The sequence below is a fragment of the Myotis daubentonii genome, chromosome X, assembly GCF_963259705.1.
Source record: "Myotis daubentonii chromosome X, mMyoDau2.1, whole genome shotgun sequence".
NCBI lineage: Eukaryota > Metazoa > Chordata > Mammalia > Chiroptera > Vespertilionidae > Myotis > Myotis daubentonii.
In genome coordinates, this window is record NC_081861.1 from 10,478,962 (window position 1) to 10,502,343 (window position 23,382).

The 23,382-nt window shown below is 49.1% G+C and overlaps 1 protein-coding gene across 1 annotated transcript; it reads right to left on the minus strand.

Annotated features, from left to right (window-relative positions):
• Nucleotides 1–44: 44 nt before the first annotated feature.
• Nucleotides 45–14,484, minus strand: LOC132223917 (long-wave-sensitive opsin 1). Its single transcript, XM_059678942.1, has 6 exons — nt 14,356–14,484; nt 9,982–10,278; nt 6,587–6,755; nt 5,608–5,773; nt 4,024–4,263; nt 45–466 (listed from the first exon to the last, which is right to left on the minus strand). The coding sequence occupies exons 1-6, from the start codon at nt 14,465–14,467 to the stop codon at nt 356–358; spliced, it is 1,095 nt and encodes a 364-aa protein (XP_059534925.1). The 5' UTR covers nt 14,468–14,484; the 3' UTR covers nt 45–355.
• Between the last annotated feature and the right edge of the window lie 8,898 nt (nt 14,485–23,382).

Consider the following 23,382-nt stretch of genomic DNA (forward strand, 5'->3'; position numbering starts at 1 on the left):
CTCCTGAGATCTGGCTTTCAAATTTTGTCCACACTAGCCCCAGCTCTCAGTTCCCTTTCTCACAACCCTTCCTTACCATCTGCAGACCTTGGAAAAGATTAAAGTCTCCAGAAGTGCAGTGCTGCGCTCCTCTATAAACCCCTCATGCTCTCTAGCGACCCAGTGACTGAACACTCGGGGGCTCAGGGGCCCCTCTCTGTGACTTGGTTGTTTCTGGCAAAGAGAAGCTACATTTACTTCACAGGGATGGAGAAGAAGGGATGGTGGCGGTGGTGGCCAAAGCCCTGGTGAGTGGGACAGGGGTGACGTTTTCTGGTAGGAGGCAGATCTCTTTGTTGTTGGGGCTGGGAGAGACTCATGCAGGGGACACCGAAGAGACAGATGAGGCCTCCGTCCTGGAGGTGCTGGAGAGCTCAGAGCTATCATCCACTCTCTTCCCAAAAAGCTGCAAGATGCAGTTTCGAAACTGGCAGGACAGAAAGGGTTATTCAGCAGAGCAGGAAGGGTCAGTGCGCTGTGCTAAAGGTGATGCTGAGGGCATTCGGAGGAAGGTATTCACTAAATGTCACCTGGATGACTCAAAACCTTCTCTCCTGCCATTCACAATCCCACAGAGTGAATGGAGGAAGACTCAGGTGGGTCCTCGCATGTGGGGATGGTCCATTTCTCACTATCCAGTCATCTAAGTCATATAATTTACCAGCTGATGGTGACTATTTGGGTCACATCGTGGCCCCGCAAAAGGTATGTTTAAGTCCTAATGCTTGGGGCCTGTGAATGTGACCTTATTTGGAAATAGTCTTTACAGATGTGATTAAGATATACATTAAGCCAGGCTGGTGTGGCTCAGTGGTTGAGTGCCGACCCAGGAACCAAGAGGTTGCTGGTTCGATTCCCAGTCAGGCCACATGCCCGGGTTGTGGGCTCGATCCCCAGTAGGGGCCGTGCAGGAGGCAGCCAGTCGATGACTTCCTCTCTCATTGATGTTTCTATCTCTCTCCCTCTCCCTTCCTCTCTCTCTAAAAATCAATAAAAATATATATTCTTAAAAAAGATATACATTACCAGGAGGGCAAGCTGGAACAGAGTTGGCCCTAATGCAATGACTGGTGTCCTTATAAGTAGAAGGGAATTTGGACACAAACATACAGGGATAGAGGGAAGATGGCCATGTGAAGGTGAAGGCAGAAATTGGGGCGACTTGTCTGCAAACCAAAGAATAGCAAGTACTCACCAGAAGGTAGAAGAGGGATTCGGAACAGATTTCCCCCCAGAGCCCTTAGAAGAAGCTAGCCCTGCTGACATCTTGATCTCAGACTTCTGGCCTCCAGAACTAGGAGACCATATGTTCCTGTTACTTAGAGCCACCCAATCGGTGGTAGTTCATTACGGCACCTCAGGGAGCTCATGCAGTGACCAGAGATGATACCAGCTAAGGGACCCATGCATAGATAGAATGACCTGTCTCCAGAATGTCTGGTAAGAGGCATTTTTATTGAAAGGGAATGTGATTGTCATCTTGTTTCTATTCCATCAATTTAAAAAACTATTTGTATTGACTTCAGAGAGAAGGGAGAGGGAGAGAGAGAACATCAATGATGAGAGAGAATCATTGATCCGCTGCCTCCTGCATGCCCCACACTGGGGATCAAGCCCCTAGCCTGGGCATGTGCCCTGACTGGGAATTGAACTCCGACCTCTTGGTTCATAGGTTGATAGGTTGATGATGCTCAACCACTGAGCCATGCAGCTGGGTTCTATTCCATCAATTTTGAGGCCAGGTGAGGACTAGGTAAACAACAGTGTAGCCACCACCTCGTCTCTTTAGCCAAGAGAGTCTTCCGGCACCAGGGAGGACCTGCTCTTTGCTGCTTGATCCTTAAAGAGATCTGGGCCGTATGTATTTCTCCGATTATATCTCATATCATCACTGTGCTAACCAAAATGCTTTGAGAACACAGATCAGATGCATTTCCTATATATTCCAAGCCTATTTTTTTTTTAAATAAAATTTTATTGATCTCAGGGAAGAACAGAGAGGGAGAGAGAGAAACATCAATGAGAGAGGATCATTGATCAGCTGCCTCCTGAACACCCCTACAGGATCTATCCTGCAACCCAGGCATATGCCCTTGACTGGGAATCGAACCCAGGACCTTTCGGTCATAGGCCAATGCTCTATCCACTGAGCAAAACCGGCTAGAGCCCAAGCCTATTCTTTTATATATATATATATATATATATATATATATATATATTATTGATTTTTTACAGAGAGGAAGGGAGAGGGATAGAGTTAGAAACATCGATCAGCTGCCTCCTGAACACCCCCCACTGGGGATGTGCCCGCAACCAAGGTACATGCCCTTGACCGGAATCGAACCCGGGACCCTTCAGTCCGCAGGCCGACACTCTATCCACTGAGCCAAACCGGCTAGGGCCCAAGTCTATTCTTGATTACATCCAGCTCCCTCCAACATTAGAACTCTCAAAAATGAATAACATAATTGTTGACATTGATAACATAAGAAATGGGCTGAACAGCAGAATCAACTCAGCTAAAGAGCTGCCAGATGAGGCTAAGAATTCATCCAATAGATTCACTTAACATCTACCTACTGAGCACCCATTTTGTGCCAGACTATGTCCTAAGGGTTTCATCAGAGATGTCCTCATGGAGTTCCATCCCAGAAAGTTCTCTCAGAATGCAGTAGGAAGGTGTAACAGTGTGAAAAGGTGAAAGAAAGTTTGAAAGCCTGGAGAGGTCCAGAAGTGCGACATCTGTCTAGAAGGGGGGGAAATGGAAAGACTCAAGCAAAAACAGTACTTGTCAAGCTAGCCTAAAATTCCACTAACAAAAACCAGGCCTAAAAAGAGACCCGCAAGAAAGAAAACAGGGATCTGGGATTGAACTGTACTCTGGGTATTGAGGTGCGAGGAATGGAACCCCAGGGAATCAATTGTGGTTCTACTGAATATTTATTTATTTATTTTAAAACATTTTATGATTTCAGAGAGGAAGGGAGGAGAGATAGAGAGAAACATCAATGATGAGAATCATCAATTGGCTGCCTCCTGCACGCCCCACATTGGGGATCGTGACCGGGAATCGAACTGTGACCTCCTGGTTCCTTAAGCATGCATTCCTTTGGTAATGTTTAAATATTCAGTAGCCCATGCTGGCCGGGCTACTGAATATTTAAACATTACCAAAAGAATGCATGCTTAAGGAACTCAAGGCCAGGCAGGAGGGGGCACAGCCATGGAGCAACTGTGAAATGGACGAGCAGAGAAAAACCCTTTGGAAGGAGTAGGCTGGGTGTGGTGAAATAGGAGCTCCCTGAGGGGCAGTATTTCTGACCCACGACCTCTCTGGTCACCAAGTCACATCATAGATGTGCCCTAATGAAGTGGATGTGAAGGATTCAAGGAAGAATAAGGTAAATTGCACTTGGAAGATGATAAGCCTCAATAAGTCACCTGTATCTATCAAGAAGTCTAGGAGTCATGGGCAGTTTGCTGTGGAGGCCCAGTGTGCCAGTCCATGCTGGCTGCCATCTAGGGAGACTTTGGGTGGAACCACAGTGTGTCCACCCTAAACTAACCTATAAAGCCACAGGTCAGTGCAGCCAAGAAGAGCCTCTTTTATGCCCTTGTCAGAATTAGAGTTTGAAGGTGGAAAGATGAAGGTTGAGAGAAGAGTTGTGCCAATACTGACAGGAAGTGCACACCTGAGGGAAATGTAGCCATGTCCAGGCAGTCCTCCAGTGTTCAAGCTCTAGGCTAACCCTGAGGCCAACAGAAGGGAAGAGCGCTGCAGTGCACAGGCCCTGCAGGAAATGCCCACCTTCAGGCAGAGACAGACCATAAAAGGATCCAGAAGGAGGGCCGCCTGGGGTTGGGGTCACGTGTTGAGCCTTCTCCGGTCATTGTTCCGGAGACCAGATACTATTCCAGGTGGGAGCCATCATGGGGCTCTTCCATGGTCTATTTCTGGTTTGCTGTGTGGATGGTGTGACTTACCTGCCGGTTCATAAAGACATAGATAATGGGGTTGTAGATAGTGGCACTTTTGGCAAAGTAGGCTGGCAGTGCGGCCACCAGAGGGTGGAAGGCGTAGCCAGGGTGGGCAGCAGCGAAGCATGCAAAGAAAGTGTAGGGCCCCCAGCAGAGGCAGTATGCCAGGATCATCACCACCACCATGCGCGTCACCTCCTTCTCTGCCTTCTGGGTGGACTCGGATTCTTTCTGCTGTTTCGCCACCTGGGGGAGACAGAGGGTCGTGCCAAGGGACAGTGAGTAGGAGAGTTCCTCAGGGCTCTGAATCTGAAGGGACTCCGTGTTCCTGGCGGGCTAGGGATGGAGAGTCCTGGGGAGAAGGAGACTGGCCCTCCCACTACAGCACCTCGCCAGCCAGCAGCCAGCTCCCATCTGAGTGAGTGCACGCCTGGCCTACAGCTCTCTAGAGGGTGGCCTCGCGAGAGCTGTGCAAGCTTTGAGGCAGCACGCAGCTGAACTAGCTGAGATGGCCCTGAGCTGGGGCCTTCCAAACTCTTGGCTTAGCTTGGCTCCCATTGGGAGTTTGGGCAGGAGCTAAGGGGGCTGTTCTGAGCCTCACCTGGTCCCTTACCAGCATGCTCCCTCCTGTGCTCAGATCTGAGGGGTCGGGCAGGAGAAGACACAGGGGCTGGCCTCTGCCTGCTACGGGCAGGGTCTGATGGCAGACAGCTGAGTGGGCACGAGGGGAAACTGTGAGGGCAGGTAACACATTCTGGAACCTGAGCTCCACAACTCAGGCCCAATGTGGCCCAAGCCATGGTTGGACACCTTGGGAGCCAGCTAAGTTGCTTCTGATCCCTGACCGCCGACAGGGTGGGGGAAGGAAGGGGGGGGGGCTTCCCAGGCTGAAGGTAGTGAGATGAGGGATCGGATTGTGGGCACAGGCAGCTTCATATAGGAAAGGCGCCACCCCAAAGGGCCTTCTACCACCGGTGCCAAGCAGGATACCAACAGGAACAGATGGTACATCCAGATCAAGCTAATGGTAGCTTAGCTCACTGATAAAGGGACAAATTACGGTATTCAGGAGACCACAAGGGGAGCACAGAGCTCCCAGCACCCCAGGACCCAACCTCACTCTGCTGTCTTGCTCTGATTTCCTGCAGAGGCGCCCCAGTGGTAGCCCAGGTTGCACAGGGGAGGAGGGGAGGATCAGCTTCCCAGGGAGGAGGAGGGGGGAGAGGAGCCTGGAGGGGAGACGGCATATGTGAATTCACTTCTTAGCCTGCCCCAATAGGCCAGTGGAGGGGACAAGGGCCCTCCAGTGGCATCCTTTTAACAACACTCCTTGATTTGCAGGTTTCATTTGAGGATCTGGCTGGTTCGGGAGGAATGCAGCTCTGCTCCATTACTGGGGTAATCCCTTCCTATTCTATAAGGACAAGGACAAGGACAAGGGAGCCAGGGCTGTAAGTGCCAGATTCATGTCTGGTTTGGGGGCAGGGGAGTGGACCCTCTGTCCAGGTGACCCTCTGTCCCTGCCCAGACATCCCTGGCCTTCATGATCCTACCAGCCAGGGGTGAAGCCAGGAGGGCACGGGGGCTTACAGCTCGGATGGCCAGCCACACTTGGAGGTAGCAAAGCACGATGACGCTGAGTGGGATGATGCAGCACGTGGTCATGAGGACAATCATGTATGACTGCACCCCAGGGTATGAGCTACCGCTGAACACGTCTGGGCCGCATGAAGTCTTCAGGCCATGGGGCCAGTACCTGGATAGAAGAGTTGGCAGCCTGTCCCAATGCAGGCAGGGCAACCTGCGACTCGCAGCCCAGCCATGCCACTGACGGGTAGGGTTGTTAGTTATTTGTTTTTTAATGAAATTAAAATCACGTTACATGAATGGACCTTTTTTTTTTTTAAGAATGGAAGGGAGGAGGAAGGGAGAGAGAGAGAAACATTGATGTGAGAGAGACACATCGATTGGTTGCCTCCTGCACAGGCCCTGGGGATCAAGCCTGCAATTGAGGTACGTGCATTTGACCAGAATCGTACCCGGGACCCTTCAGTCTGTAGGCTGACGCTCTATCCATTGAGCCAAACTGGCTAGGGCTGACCATTTCTGAGTGAGCAGTTCGGTGGCATTTAGTACTTTCATTGCCGCTCTCTGGTTTCAGAACATTTTCATCACCTTGATCACATCCCCTTTTCACAAAGAGAGGGTGAAGCACCCTCTTGCCTTCTAAGATCCTGTGAACACCTGAATCATTTTTCTGGTGTCAGCCAGATCAGCCCATGGCCTGAAGTTGTAGGCATTTTTCCATGTGTTGCCATGAGCAGCCCAGGCTTGGAAGCCACGGGAAAGGGTTGGAGACCGTGTTCCAGCAGCCAGATTCGTACACTCATAGACACTGCGCGCTAGAAGGGGCCTCAGGGGGAGGCGGGTCCCTCTTCACTTTATTTGTGGGGCCGTGGAGGCCCAGAGACGGAAACCTATTTGCCCCGAGGTCGCAAAGGGAATCACGAGTCTGACCCTCCCCTCTTGGTCCTAGCAAGGCGCCTTCCTGGCACCCTGGCATCCTTACCTGCTCCAACCAAAGATGGGCGGGGCTGTCCACACAGCAGACCAGACCCAGGAGAAGGTGATGCCTGCAATGGCCAGCTTGGCATCAAACCTCACGTTTCCAAAAGGCTTGCAGACCACCAGCCACCTCTCCCAGGAAATGATGGCCAGGGACCAGAGCCCCGTGATCCCTGCAGGGGAGAACAGACAGATGGCAGCTTGGAGCCTCCTATATCACTTCTTCCACCCGGAGCAGCCGACAGCTTTCCAGATGAAGAGGCGCTCCCCAAACACCTGCAAAACCTCATTCTCCAAAGAGTGTTGTCAGGTCCAGGGGGCACTGGGTCTCTTGGTCAATTACTTTTTTTTAAATAGCAGTCTTTTTAAAAAATATATTTTATTGATTTTTTACAAAGAGGAAGGGAGAGGGATAGAGAGTCAGAAAAATCGATGAGAGAGAAACATTGATTAGCTGCTTCCTGCACACCCCCTACTGGGGATGTGCCCGCAACCAAGGTACATGCCCTTGACTGGAATTGAACCCGGGACCCTTCAGTCCCCAGGCCGACGCTCTATCCACTGAGCCAAACCGATCAGGGCAATTACTTTTAAAAATATATATTTTTTTATTGATTTCAGAGAGGAAGGGAGAGAGGGAGAGAGATAGAAACATCAATGATGAGAGAATCATTGATTGGCTGCCTCCTGCATGCCCCACACTGGGGACCAAGCCAGCAATCCAGGCATGTGCCCTGACCAGGAATCGAACCGCGACCTCCAGGTTCATAGGTTGATGATGCTCAACCACTGAGCCACGCTGGCCAGGCTTAGTCAATTTCTTTTTCTAACTCCTGTTTTCCCGCATTGGGTCTTTCCTTGCCCCCTCTGATTCGACCTCTTGGTCCACCTTGTTTTCCCTCTTTCTTGTACTTGGCCACCAGCCTTTCCTGTGATGGCATTGAGCAACTGCCGGTGACCATGTACATACCAGCCTGCCCACTGACGTGCTGTGATCCCAGCCAAGAGCTGTGCCCCTCCTGCCAGTACGCACACGTTTCTGCAGGTGCTTGGAACCCTTCCCTGATATCTCACCTCCTTCCTATGTTTAGCAGGTGGAGACAGTGTCTTCTGTGCTGCTTAGACCCCGGAGGTCTGTGCACAGAATTCAGGTGTCCATGAACTGGGGTGGGAAAAATGACATCTTTGTTTCTACTAACCTCTAACTGGCACTGGCATTTCCTTCTGTTATGAATGTGAAAGTATTAGCAGTGCCCATGACTCGGTCACTTTACAGAGGGTGGCAGACATTTCCCAATATCACTATGTTCATTACCACTGTGAGAAATTTCTTTTTTTTTTTTAATTCTCACCTGAGGATATTTTTCCATTGATTTTTAAAAATATATATTTTTATTGATTTCAGAGAGGAAGGAAGAGGGAGAGAGAGATAGAAACATCAATGATGACAGAATTATTGATCAGCTGCCTCCTGCAAGTCCCCCACTGGGGATCGAGCCCACAACCTGGGCATGTGCCCTTGACCTGAATCAAACCTGGGACCTTTCAGTTCGCAGGCCAACGCTCTATCCACTGAGCCAATCTGGCTAGGGCTTTCCATTGATTTTTAGATAGAGTGGAAAGGAGGGGGAGAGAGAGAAACATTGATATGAGAGAGACACATCGATTGGTTGCCTCCTACATGCACCATGACCAGGCCGGGGATCAAACCTGCAACTGAGGTACGTGCCCTTGAAGGGAATCAAAGCCAGGACCCTTCCATGCGCAGGCCGATGCTCTATCCAGTGAGCCAAACTGGCTAGGGCACCACTTTGAAATTTCAATGACTGTCAGGCCAGGTCCAATTATTTGATACTTTAATAAAGAATGGTGTCACTAATATTCTAGAAAATACTCTTAATACTATTTATTTAATTACTAGAGGCCCAATGTACAAAATTCGAACAAGAGTAGGCCTTCCTTCCCCCAGCTGCCTGCACTGGCTTCCCTCTGGCACCTGGGACCTGGGCTTCCTTCGCAGCCCAGGCTTCACTGGAAGGTCGCCCGGAAGGATGTCTGGTCTAATTAGCATATTATGCTTTTATTATTATAGATAATATAACAGTATTATAATTTTAATACTTTAAATGAAGACTATGTTGCTAATTACTATTTAATACTTTGAGAACTGTATTTCAGTATCATTGTAGTCCTTTGTAATCTTATGGACTTCGTGTGCATTTGCAAACATTCTTCTGAGAAGGGCTGCATATGTTTCCCCTGAGAGCCAGGGGGCGTCCATGGCACCAAAACTGGCTCAGAAGTGCTGGCGCCCAGCTGGTATGGCTCAGTAGTTGAGCATCAACCTATGATCCAAGAGGTCATGGTTTGATTCCCGGGGCCTCAGTCCTCAGTGGGGGACATGCAGGAGGCAGTCAATCAATGATTATCTCTCATTATGGATGTTTCTCTCTCTCTCTCTCTCCTTCTCCTTTCCTCTCTGAAATCAATAAAAATAAATCAATACAATTTTTAAAAAGTTTCAGCTCCTCCAGAACACGGTCCTCTGAGAGGACCGATGGCACTCTGTAGTCACTCTCTGTGATAGGGGCCTCTCTTCCCTGGACTTGGGAACACCTAGGACTGGGGCCCTGTGTGCCACATCCTCTACGCCTGGTACCCACCACAAAGCCCAGCTCATGGGTACTTCTCAGCCAATGTTGACCTGAATAGAGCCACGGCCCACAGAGATATTAGTGATGGGGATGGGGAAAGGGATCTGGGAATTGCTTCTTTCCCTGGAAAAATCCAACACAGGTGAGCTGAAAGGGAACACAGCCCTGATGGTGGGCGTTCGGTTCGGGGGGCCTGGAGCCCTCCCCTCCCACATTGTTCTGAGGTTGTCTGACTCTCTATCTGTCTCCTCACATGCCAGCTGCATGGCCCCAAAGTGGCTGTCCAAAGGCAGAACCTGGCCTGGCTGGCGTGTCTCAATGTAGTTGAGCATAGACATATGAACCAGGAGGTCACGGTTCGATTCCCAGTCAGGGTACGTGCCCGGGTTCCAGGCTCAATCCCCAGTGTGGGGTGTGCAGGAAGCAGCCAATTAATGATTCTCTCTCATCATCAATGTTTCTATCTCTCTCTCCCTCTCCCTTCCTTCCTGAAATCAATAAAAATATATTTTCAAAAGCCAAACAAAGAGCAGGCAGAACCTATCTCAGAGTAGGCACTCGGGATGTGTTGGATTGCACCAGCCAGCCCCCCACCTAAATGATGACCCAGGCCCGCTTTCTCCTGCACGTCTGTCTCCCTTCAAACATGTGCATTGCAGGCACACGTGGGGTGTGCCGTGTGAGTATGTCTTTTATGCACAGCAGGCTGGGTCTTCTCCTGAGCCCGGGCCCTTAGCTGGCTTACCGCACAGAGAGACGGTGTAGCCCTCCACAACGCACAGAGGGTGGCCCAGCACAAAGTAGCCATAGATCTGGTTCACGACGCTGATGGTGCTGGCGATGAGGGTCTCTGCCAGGTCAGCGACAGCCAAGTTCACCAGGATCCAGTTTAGAGGGTGGCGCAGCTTCTTGAACCTCATAGTGGCCACCAGCACGAGCCCATTGGTGAAGACAGACGCAATGACCACGAAGACCATCCAGGCACTGGTGAGGTGGTATACCCATCTGGGGGCAATGTGGTAATTGGGGCCTTCAAAAGGGCCTGGAGGCAGGAGGGACAGAGTAGGTAGCGGCGTCATCTGCCTGTATGGCTACACCCACCCGTCCTCTCCCCACCCAGACAGAGCCTCCCATCAATGCTCCCGCTCTCCTACCTGCTGCCTTTCTCTCTACCTTTGTCCATCTGCAAACAACCTGCCCTCAATCCCGTCTCTCAGGCCAGCGGACCTGGCTTGCTGGACAGCCACACAGGCATCTTTGAACTTGACAAAGTGAAACTCCTCATCATCTCTGCTGGGTATCTCTCCCTCTTCTGATTCACCACCCCAGTACACTGGGCAGCCCCCTGTAGTGCTATTGGCAGGCTTCTGCTCCCTGAACCCTCACACCCTCTGCATTGTCTTCCTTGCACACTTCATGTCTTTCTGTTGTTGGATCTTCTTTTTTTAAAATATCTTTTTAAATTGATTTCAGAGAGGAAGGGAGAGGGAAAGAGACAGAAACATCAATGATGGAGAGAATCATTGATCAGCTGCTTCCTGCACGCCCCACACTGGGGATTGAGTCCGCAACCCAGGCGTGTGTCCTGACCAGGAATCGAACCTTGACCTCCTGGTTCATAGGTCCACGCTCAATCACTGAGCTACGCCGGCTGGGCTGTTGTTGGATCTTCACTCACACTCTCCCCTGCACCAGGTCCTCTTCCCTTCCCCGCATGAAGCCCAGTTCAGATGTCCTTGGCTTCTGGAAGCCTCTCCAGATTTCCCCAGCTGAGAGTCAACTCGGCCCCTTGAGACTACCACGATGAGACTCTAAGCCAGTGATGGCAAACCTTTTGAGCTCGGCGTGTCAGCATTTTGAAAAACCCTAACTTAACTCTGGTGCCATGTCACATATAGAAATTTTTTGATATTTGCAACCATAGTAAAACAAAGTCTTATGTTTTTGATATTTATTTTATATATTTAAATGCCATTTAACAAAGAAAAATCAACCAAAAAAATGAGTTCGCGTGTCACCTCTGACACGCGTGTCATAGGTTTGCCATCACTGCAAGATGTTCTAGTATATATTGGAGTTCCCCGGAAAGTACAGAGGTTCAGTGTGAGAATAGCAACTGGAACTGTGAGGTGTTTGAAATACTCCAGCTTGCAAGCAAATGCAAGGGACGGAGGCAATTTCAAAATGAAACAGACTGAGTGTCCTTCCCAGACAATCTATGGAGACCAGATCAGGAGGGCAAGGATAAGAGGGACAGGGCAGGAACAAGGGCCATGCCCGGTGCCGGAGGGACTGGGGCACTCTGAATGTGGGAGGCCAGGAAGGAGTGGCCTCTAGCAGTGCAACCTTGCTCCTGCCTCCTGAAAACTCTGGGACTCATTTTGTGAAGAAATGAGCACGAGAAGGTATTCTACAAAATACCGGATGGGAGCCCGGCCAGCATGGCTCAGTGCTTGAGCATCGACCTATAAGGTCATCCTCAATTGGCTTCACTGGGAACCAAATCATTATTTTGAAATAGGAGAGATAAAAAGGAAGAATCAAGCATTTCTCCTGTCTTTCCCATATACATTCTCCCCCGCAAAGGGAACACAATAGTAGATGAGGGCATGTTTCTCTTTATCGATGTAATCCAGAAAACAGACGAAGACAGTCCGAATGCAATTTTTGCAATCCCCAGTGGTTTAATGGGTCTGGGAATTGGACTCAGCAGCTGCCAACACCCTGGAAAAAAGGGTCCCGCCCCCCAATGGAGCAGTCTTGTCAAAACACGCGACAAATCCAGCTGACCTCTCAACAGACCTTCAGAGCAGCCAGTTTACAGAAACATCCTGACGAATAGGGTGGGCGGGGCATGGGAAGCCACACATAAGAAGACATCGGCAGAGTCTGAAGTGGGTGAGTCCAGGGACTCATTTACTTTGACAAATAAATTGCAACGAGGTCGAGGGGGAACCTCGAAATTAAAAAAGGCTATAAAGACATATCTATAATAGGGACGCGAGGGCCTTATTCGAACCCTGATTCAAGCAAACAAAGCATGTGCCCTGACCAGGAATTGAACCATGATCTCTTGGTTTGTGGTTCAATGCTCAACCACTGAGCCACACCACTGAGCCATGCCAGTCAGGCTATGGTTATGTTTCCTAGAGTCCTTTTCTCTTACAGGTGCATACTGAAGATTTATAGAGGAAATGGTGTGATGTCTTGGATCTGCTTCCAGAAATCAGAAGGAGGGGTTAGTGGAGAGGGTTACAGATGAAATAAGACAAATGATTGAGACCCAGGGGTTTACTATACTTTTCTCCCTCCTTTGGCAGATACTTGAATTTTGGGGGGTAAAATTTACAGAAAGGAATGGGGCATTGATGAAGCCCCAGAGGTCCCCACGGAGAGCATTGTTCCATCTCCATCAAGGCGATTCTGGGGCTCAATCAGATTGAACTTCACGGTTCTCAACCAGCTTGGCCCAGGAACCCCGTTGCTGATCACTACCCTGGCAGTCAAGAAACCTTTGGTTTGGAGGAGGGACCTGGGGACAGGTCTAGGGCTGGGGATCAGTAGGGTCCTCATCTCTTTGAAGGGTTTACAGGCAAAGCTTTTTGACTGGGTCACTCCCAGGGCAGGACTCAGCTGCCTCATCAGAGTTTTCAGTTTCTTTGGGGCCTTTCTCTCTCGTCATGAGCCAACTCTAAGAGGAAGGGCAGCCCTGGGAGTGGAGCAAACTTCTTCCCCCAGAATGTGCCGGGTAAGGCTGCAGGCCCCGGACATGGACACGGAGTTGGACAAGGTGACTAATACAGTCTCTTCTGATCCAAAGGTTCTAGAACTCACTCATCTCTGCCCTCAAGCCTCCTGCCTGGAGTTTGCCTCCTTTTGGCTTCAGAACATGCAAACATGAGTTAGACCGGGTCCTTTCTCAGACTTGAATGTAACGAGTGCTCACTAGCAATACAGGGCCACGAGGAAAGAGTAATGAACTTGCATGGGAAAGGGATTCTCAAAAAGTCTGGGAAGCCTATGAGGTTTGCAAATGCATGTTTGAGCCACGCCGGCATGGCTCAGTGGTTGAATGTCGACCTATGAACCAGGTGGTCATGGTTCAATTCCCACTCAGGGCACATGCCCAGGTTGCAGGCTTAATCACCAATGAGGGGCGTGCAGGAGGCAGCCAATCAAGGATTCTCTCTCATCATTGATGTTTCTATGTTTCTATCTCCCTCTCCCTTCTTCTCTGAAATCAATAAAAATGCTTAAGAAAGAAAATGCATACTTGATATTCTTTTTTTTAAAATCCTTATCCGAGGATATTTTTCCCATTGATTTTTGAGTGGAAGTGGAAGGTGGGGGGTGAGAGAGAGAGAGAGAGAGAGAAAGAGAGAGGGAAACATCGATGTGAGAGAGATACATCAATTGGTTGCCTCCCACACATTCTAGGACCTGTGGGTCAGGGATAGAGCCTGCAACTGAGGTACATGCCTTTGACCAGGAATAAAACCTGAGATCCTTCCATTCATGGGCAGACACTCTAACCACTTAGCAAAACTGGCCAGGGCTCATATTTGATATTCTGGTGTCTTTTTCTATTCATAAAGGACACCCCCCCCCATTCGTGTCGTCATAAAAGCTAAGGGACCCCGGCCAGCGTGGTTCAGTGGTTGAGCGTTGACCCATGAACCAGGAGGTCACGGTTCGATTCCCAGTCAGGACACATGCCTGGGTTGTGGGCTCGATCCCCAGTAGGAGTTGTGCAGGAGGCATCCGATCAATGATTCTCTCTCATCATAGATGTTTCTCTCTCTCTCTCTCTCTCTCTCTCTCTCTCCCTCCCTCCCTCTCCCTCTCCCTCTCCCTCTCCCTCTCCCTCTCCCTCTCCCTCTCCCTCTCCCTCTCCCTCTCCCTCTCCCTTCCTCTCTGAAATCAATAAAAACATATATGTATAAAAGAAGCTAAAAAAATAAGCTAAGAGAGAAAACCCTTTTGGCTGGTGACACTGTGCAGAAGACACTCGTGGGTGGGGCGGGCAGCCTATGGCCCCCTGTGTGGCCACTTGGGCCTGGTTTCCCAGGGGGCTGCTTCAGCCATTGGAATCCAGCCTCCACGGCACCTGCCCTCTCACCTCTGGTGGCGTTGCTGTTGGTGTAGGTGAAGATGCTCGCTGGGGTGCTGTCCTCAAAGCCGGCCTGCAGCTGCCCGCCTGCAAGCCTCTGGGGGCCCCACCGCTGGGCCATAGCTCCGGAAAGCCCTGTCCCTGGTGCCCGCCAGCCCTCGAGCTGTCTGGGGGTTACAGTGCTTTATACAAGCCTGCAGGATCAGCTGGGCCTCCTCACCTTAAAAGCCCCCAAACTCTTCACCATCTGATCTCTTAATTGGGGCCTGGACTTAGACCTCCTCCTCCCCCAGCCCTTTCCTCCTGGCTCCTTAGGCAAGCCCATGAGGGCAGCTCAGAAGGATTGGCCTGGAACCAAACTCAGAGCTCCTGGCTTTCTGACGCAGCTGCAGGAGCTGCCAAGGACCCTCTGTTCCGTCCTACTGTCCAACTGTTGGAGAGCACAAGAGACTTGGTTGGAAAGTTTGTAAGGAGGACATTCTGAGAAAAGGGAAGTGTGTGGAAGGCCACCTGCCCTGTGTATCAGAATTCCGACCTAGGGGAGACTTAGCAGAGTGTCGAAGGCGGCCCCCCCTAATTATTCCTTGACCTTTCCAAACAAGTCTGTGCATGTGCAGACCCCCAGGTGTTTACTGGAATCCTTATGCTTAACCCCTGGATGCCCTTACCTAGAGGACAATAAACACATGTGTCCTCCCAAGATTACTCACCCTACTGGTTGTATCTAAAGATAAACATTCCAATAAAGGCCTAATGAGGCAGGCAATCCAGGCTGCCTGGCTCTTTTAGCCAGGCCGTTCCTTAGCCTTCTCTTTCACTGTGAAATTGTGTCAGAGTAATCTGTTCATCCATCATTCAGGGGATGCTGGTCAGCCCTGGCATCCAACACCCATTTTTTAAAGAATATATATATATATATCTCATATCATATATATATCATATATATATCAATATATATATCAATATATATATAAATCAGAGAGGAAGGAAGAGGAAGAGAGAGCTAGAAACATCAATGATGAGAGAGAATCATTGATTGGTTGCCTCCTGCACACCCCACACTGGGGATCAAGCCTGCAACTTGGGCATGTGCTCTGACCTGGAATTGAACCGTGACCTCCTGGTTCATGGGTTGACACTCAAACACTGAGCAGCGCCAGCTGGGCCAGCACCCGCTCTTAGGTCAGGTGGCCCAAGGGTCAGGATTTTCAGATAAGGGGAGCAGCCCGAAGCCCAAATCTGCCTTTCCCAGCTGGTTTGCCCCAGAGCCCTTGGAGGTGGGGGGTGCTGGGAGGCTTTGCAAGGCTCAGGCGTGGAAATGGAGCCTCCTTGAGGGTCAGACCATCTCACTGTGCCCATGTGCATGCAAGTTGCACTTATGGGGGCTCCTCCCCCAGGAGGGGAGGGGCAGCCTGGGGGTGGGGAGAGTCTTCTGTGCATCTTGCTTTCTTCTTCCCCTCTCCTTGCTCGCCATGAACCGCAGCTCCTTCAGTTACCAGGGAGCTCATCTAGGCCAACCTCCCGCAGCATCTGAAGGTGGCCACAGGCACTCAGACCCCCCTGCTCAAGTCTCCTTCCCCTGAGTTCACGACCTTTCCTTGCACTGCCCCTGACTACAGCCTCACTCTAGACTTGCCTTCAAAGGTAAACCTTTCCACAGAGTGTTCTAGATGAGTCACCTCTGCTGTCCCTCCTCAGCCACTGTAGTCTGGCTGCTGCTGGCTCTGCACTTGGCAGGGGCACCAATTACCTGCTAATTGCCCAATTCTGCAGCCTTACCTATTTTTGTTGTTGTTGTTGTTATTGTTAATCACCCGAGGATATTTTTCCATTGATTTTTAGAGAGTGGAAGGGAGGGGGAGAGAGAGAGAGAAACATTGATGTGACAGAGACACATTGATTGATTGCCTCCTGCACATGCCCAGACCAGGCCAGGGATTGAGCCTGCAACCAAGGTATGTGCCCTTGACCAGAATCGAACCTGGGACCCTTCAGTCCGAGGGCCGACATTCTATCCACTGAGCTAGGGCTTACCTGTTTTTTTAAAAAAATATTTTTATTGGTTTCAGAGAAGAAGGGAGAGGAAGAGAGAGAGAGAAACACCAATGATGAGAGAGAGTCATTGATCGGCTGCCTCCTGCACACCCCCGACTGGGGACCGAGCTCGCAACCCGGGCATGTGCCCTGACCGGGAATCGAAACGTGACCTCCTGGTTCATAGCTTGATGCTCCACCACTGAGCAACACTGTCCAGATACCTGTTTTTACTGAGGACTCTCCACCCTCCTCCAAAGGCCCCCCCCTTAGGGAACACACCCTTTCTCATGGCTTCTGCTGGCTCTGAAATCCAGCTGCCTTCAGCCACCTCCTTTGCGTTGGCCTTAAGCTCAATAAAGCCAAGGCCCGATGGCCTGACTGCCCCGTTCTCAGTGCCATGACTCTTCAGCACTCCGCACTGATGTTCCTGGTGATACGGCCACGCCTGCAGGTGGTGGGAAAGCCTTGGCTGCCAAGCTGAGGGCCAGAGCTGCGTGCAGCCCCAGCGGGGCCACCCATAGCAAGAATGGCTTTTGGCATTGGTCAGTGCCTGCCACGTGCCAGGTGCCAGGCTAGAGGCTCAGCGTGAAATTAAAGGAAAGAGTCCTGGCCACAGCCTTGCCAGGGCCCTTTGGCAGCCTGGAAAGCTGGGCTCGCTGCCAAGGACACCTGGAAAGCTGTGTTCCCTTAACTGCATGAGAAAGTTCACCCAGCACTTCCACTCCTAGGTATCTACCCCAAAGAACTGAAAACATGCACACACAGCCCACCTGGTGTGGCTCAGTAGCTGAGCATTGACCTATGAACCAGGAGGTCACGGTTTGATTCCATGATCAGGGCACATGCCTGGGTTGTGGGCTTGATCCTCAGTAGGGGGTGTGCAGGAGGGAGCTGATCAATGATTCTCTTTCATCATTAATGTTTCTCTTTCTCTCTCTCTCTCTCTCTCCCTCTCTGAAGTCAATAAATATATATTTTAAAAAAAACATGTTCACACAAAAAACTTGTACAAGAATGCTCATAGCAGCACTAGTCATAAGAAGTCAAAAGATAGAAACAGTCTCAAAGTAAATCAACAGGTGAATGAATAAACAAAATGTGGACAATGGAGTTCAGCCATAACAAGAAATGGAGTTCTGCCCCATGGCATAACATGAATGAACCTCAAGTGATGCTGAATGAAAGAAGCCAGTCACAAAAGGCCATATAGTGTATGATTCCATTCATATGAAATGTCCAGAATAGGCAAATCCAGAGACAGAGAGGAGATGAGTGGTTGCCAGGGGCTGGAGGTGGGGCAATTAGGAATGACTGCTAATGGGGACAGGGATTCCTTGGGTGGTGATGGAAATATCCTAAAATTAGATTGTGACGCTGCAGCCACTGTGGAAAAACAGTTTGGCAATGCCTCAAAAAATTAAAAATAGAATTACTACGTGATCCAGCAATTCCACTTCTGGGTATATACCCAAAATAAGTGAAAGCAGGGGCCCATAGCGGAAACATGTTCAAGCAGCTCACAGTGTAGCTTAATGTGACAATGTCAGATCCTTAGAAGTCACCCCCAGGTCATTGTGACTTCCAAATCCACGCTTTTCTCTCTTCCTGGGTTGCAGGGAGCTCTGTTTGCCTGTCTCCACCAGGGTCAAAGAATCAGAGCATCTGAAGATGCGAGAGCTGGAAATGGGCTTCCTCTGAGATCACCTGTCCCATCTGGTCCCTTCTGAGCACTGGACACAGGACCACCTGTTCCTGGCACCACCATGGACTGGCTGGGTGGCCTTGGATGGGGTGACCTTGCCATTTTGGGCCAGGTTTGCCTTCTGTCTATGCCCAACCGGTTTGGCTCCATGGTTGAGAGTCAACCTATGAACCAGGAGATCGCAGTTTACTAGTAATTCCTGGTCAGGGCACATGCCCGGGTTGCGGGCTTGATCCCCAGTAGAGGGCGTGCAGGAGGCAACCAATCAATGATTCTCTCTTATCATTGAGGTTTCTCCCTCTCCCTCTCCCTTCTTCTCTCTGAAATCCATAAAAACTTATTTAAAACATAAAAAGTAAAATAAAGGGAGAAGGCTAGTCCTGCCTCCCCCCAACTCTGGCCTCATGGGGCTGCCATGTTGGTCGGAAGCCCTTTGAAAACAGTGTGCAGCGCCATCTCAGGGAGAGTCTAGCAGAGGAGGGTCAGGACATCTGGAGGAAGCCTCCAGCTTGAGCCCTGGAAGTTGCCCACCACCTGCTAGGCCCACTCTTGCCCAGCATCACACTAATCACTGAGCTCAGTCATGGGTTGGCCCCAAGATCCTGGGGAAGGGGAGGGGAGATGGCGGAGGCGGGAGGAGGTGGGGATGGCAGTGAGTCCTGGGCCATCACTGTCTCTGCAGAGTAGGGTGCTAATTGATGATTAGGGCTAACAGAAGATCAAGTCCTGTTTTAGCAGAAAGCAGATTACTGCCCTGGAAAGTCACCCAGCACCTGGCCGCACACGTGCGCTCCCCGAGGCCCATTGAAAGCTCACTCGGGTCCCACCCTATGGTGGATGAAAGAGGAACAGCGCTTGAGAAGGAGATGAAGAACAAGGAGGGGGAGAAATGTGCATGAAGAGCAGCAGGAGAAATAGGAGAGGCCCTCCACTGTGCCCCCCCACTTCTCCCTCCCTTGCTGCCAGCTGGGGCCAAAAGCCAGGCTGGAAGATCAGATGGCCAACTAGTCTAATCCAACTACTCTTAAGCAACTGGGAGGGGCCATGATTAGGAGCCCTGGGGGCTGGCTGTCACCATGATTCACCTCTGGCTTTGGCCAGCAGTCAGTGGCTGCTACAACGACAAGGCAAGGAACAAGTTGGCCATTTGCCTTTGACTTTTTTTATTGTAATGAAATATACATAACATCAAATGTACCATATGAACCATTTTTAAATTTTATTTTTCAATTAAAGTTTACCTTTAATATTATTTTGTGTTAGTTTCAGATATACAGCATAGGGATTAGGTAATCATATACTTTACAAAGTGTTCCCCTATTATTTCTAGTACCCACCTGGCACGATTCATAGTTATTACAATATTATTGACTACTAGAGGCTCGGTGCACAAAACTCATGCACTGGGGTTGGGGTGGGGGGATGTCCCTCAGTCCTGGCCTGAGCCCTCTAGCAGTCCGGGAGCCCTCAGGGGATGTCTGACTGACGGCTTAGGCCCCCTCCTCGGCAGTCAAATATCCTTAGTGTGGCCTCGGAGGTGGGAGAGGCTCCTGCCACCGCCACTGCCCTTGCCAGCAGTGAGCCTGGCTTCTGGCTGAGTGGCACTCCCCCTGTGGGTGCGCACTGACCACCAGGGGGCAGCGTCTGCATTGAGCATCTGCCCCCTGGTGGTCAGTGCTCATCATAGCAACTGGTCAATTTGCATATTAGCTTTTTGTTACACCAGTATAGATATTTTCTATGCTGTGTTTTATATCTTCATGACTAAACTACCAATTTATACTTATTAATCCCTTCACCTTTTTTCACCCACTCCCCTATCCTCTCCCCTCTGGCAAACATCAGTCTGTTCTCTGTATATGAGTCTGTTTATGTTTTCTTGTTCATTTATTTTGTTCTTTGGATTCCTTTTAAGTAAAATCATATGGTATTTATCTTTCTCTGACTGATTTATTTCACTTAGCATAATACCCTCTCAGGGGTGGGCAAACTTTTTGACTCAAGGGCCACAATGGGTTCTTAAACTGGACCGGAGGGCCGGAACAAAAGCATGGATGGAGTGTTTGTGTGAACTAATATAAATTCAAAGTAAACATCATTACATAAAAGGGTACGTCTTTTTTTTCAATAGTTTTATTCATTTCAAACGGGCCGGAGCCAGCCCGTGGGCCATAGTTTGCTCACGGCTGCTCTAGGTCCATCCATGCTGCCACAAATGGTAAGATTTCATTCTTTTAATGCATTGTCTATATGTACCACAGCTTCTTTATCCACTGGAAATGGATATTCACTATTGATGGGCACTTGAGTTACTTCCATATTTTGGTTATTGAAAATAATGCTGCCATAAACATAGGGGTGCATATATTCTTTCAAATTAGTGTTTTGGGTTTCTTTGGATATATTCCCAGTAGTGGAATTGCTGGGTCATAAGGCAGTTCCATTTTTATTTTTTTGATGAGCTCCATACTGTTTTCCACAATGGTTGCAGCAGTCTGCATTCCCACCAGCTGTGCAGGAGGGTTCCATTTTCTCCATCCACATCCTCTCCAACATTTTTTGTTTGTTGATTTATTAGTGACAGCCATTTTGACAGGGGTGAGGTGATATCTCAGTGTGGTTTTAATTTGCATCTCTCTGATGATTAGCGAGTTGAGCATATTTTCATATCTCCTGGCCATCTGCATGTCCTCTTTGAAGTGTCTATTCAGTCCTTTGCCCATTTTTTAATTAGGTTGTTTGGTTTTTTGTTGTTGAGTTGTATGAGTTCTTCATAAAATTCGGATATTAACCCCTTATCAGATGTATCATTGGCAAATATTTTCGCTTATTCAGTAGGACGCCTTTCATTTTGTTGATGGGTTCCTTTGCTGTGAAATTTTTTTTTAGTTTGATGTGATCCCATTTGTTTACTTTTTCTTTTGTTTCCCTTGTCCAAGGAGTTACTTCATAAAAAATATTGCCAAGAGAAATGTCAGAGATTTTACTGCCTGTTTTCTTGTAGAGGTTTTATGGTTTTGAGCAGTACATTTAGGTCTTTAATCCATCTTGAGTTTATTCTTATATATGGTGTAAGAGGATGGTCTAATTTCATTTTTTTGCATGGATCTGTCTAATTTTTTCAACACCATTTATTGAATAGACTCTCTTTACCATTATATGTTCTTGCATACTTTGTCAAATATTAATTGACCATATAGGAATGGATTTATTTCTGGGTTCTCTATTCTTTTTTTTAATTAAATTTTTTTTTATTGATTTCAAGAGGAAGGGAGAGGGAGAGAGAGATAGAAACATCAATGATGAGAGAGTCTCATTGATCGACTGCCTCCTCCACACCCCCTACTGGGGATTGAGCCTGCAACCCAGGCATGTGCCCTTGACCAGACTCGAACCTGGAACCCTTCAGTCTGCAGGCGAATGCTCTATCCTCTGAGCCAAACCAGCTAGGGCTGGGTTCTCTATTCTATTCCATTGATCTATATTTCTGTTTTTATGCCAGTACCATGCTGTTTTGATTGTTATAGCCTTGCAGTATAGTTTGATATCAGTGTGATTCCTCCAACTTTGTTCTTCTTTCTAAAGATTGCTGAGGTTATTTAGGGTCTTTTATGGTTCCATTATACATTTTTGGATTATTTTTTCTCATTCTGTGAAATATGCCACTGGTATTTTGATAGGAATTGTGTTGAGTCCATAAATTGTCTTGGATAGTATGGCCATTTTAATGTTAATTCTTCTTATCCATGGAAGCACTGTTTATGCTTCCATTTATTTGTATCTGAACTTTGAATGGATTAAAACTCATCATACCTCCACACCCAGTTCCATTTGCTGTGGTAGCCACATGACCACCAGAGAAGAGAAAGAGTTTTATTCCTTTATGGTATTACTAGTGGCCTGGTGCACGAAATTCATGCATGGTGGCGGGGGGGGGGGTGTGTCCTTCAGCCCGGCCTGCACCCTTTCCAATCTGGGACCCCTCGGGGGGTGTCTGACTGCTGGTTTAGGCCGATCCCACAGAAATCCCTGCAGAATCAGGCCTAAAGTGGCAGTTGGACATCCCTCTCGCAATCCAGGACCACTGGCTCCTAACCACTCAGCTGCCTGCCTGCCTGATTGCCCCTAACCACTCTGCCTGCTGGCCTGCTCACCCCCCAACTCACCCCCACCAGCCTTTTGGCCCCCAACTGCCCCCCTGCTGGTCTGCTCGCCCCCAACTGCCCCCTGCCCTGCTGGCCTGATTACCTCTAACTGTCCTCCCCTCCTGGCCTGATCACCCCTAACCGCCTCTGCCTCAGCCCTGCCACCATGGCTTTGTCTAGAAGGGTGTCTGGAAGGTCTCCCAGTCAAATTAGCATATTACCCTTTTATTAGTATAGATAGATTTTACTCCAGAAAAACCTGTTGGGCTTTTGTTGTTTTGTCTTTTTTTGTTGTTTCCTTTTCCTTTTCTTTTTTAAAAAATTAATCCTGAGGAGTGAGGATTTTCTATTGATTTTTAGAGTGGAAGTGTGGGGGGAGAGGAGACTGAAACATCCATGTGAGAGAGACACATTGATTGGTTGCCTCCTGCATGCACCCAAGGTCAGAGATCGAGGTATGTCCCTGAAACCTAGGTACATGCCCTTGACCAGAATCGAACCCCTGAACCCTTCAGTTCACGGGGCCCACGCTCTATCCACTGAGCCAAACTGGCTAGGGCTAATTTTTAAATCAATTTTTCTTCTTTTACTTGAAAAAAAAAAGTGTTTTCTTTCCAATCGGATTCATAGTTACAATCAAGTTCAGAACCAAGCCTTAACCCGGGCAGACTTTGCACTGTAATGAAACGACGTGGTGTTTGGGTCACGCAGGCACAGGTGCTCAGCAGGCGCAGGCCAGCGCAGAAGCTGCCACCACAGGCTGCTCTTCTCACGTTAGCATCATATGTCACATCTGGCCTGTTTGTGTCCTGGGACAAAGACAAAATGAAATTCGCTTCACAAATCCTAACCTTCGAGGGTAAGAGAAAGGAGAGAGGGATAATATTGTGTATTAATTAGACATTTTAATCTGAACTCTCATTGTTTTAAACACTCATGTACAGATTGATATATTTTATGCCTATTTCCCGGTACTGCCTATCAGAAGTGCAAGGTGAGCCTGGCACACCTCTGTGGAGCCAGAAACTGTGGGGAATGGCAAAAGGACATGGGAGCTAGCTCCACCCGGCTCTCACTGGCCAAACTTGTGACAAATGGAGCATTGAAAAGAATTTCTGACAGGAATGGAGCCTATGCAAGCCTCTGACTTCC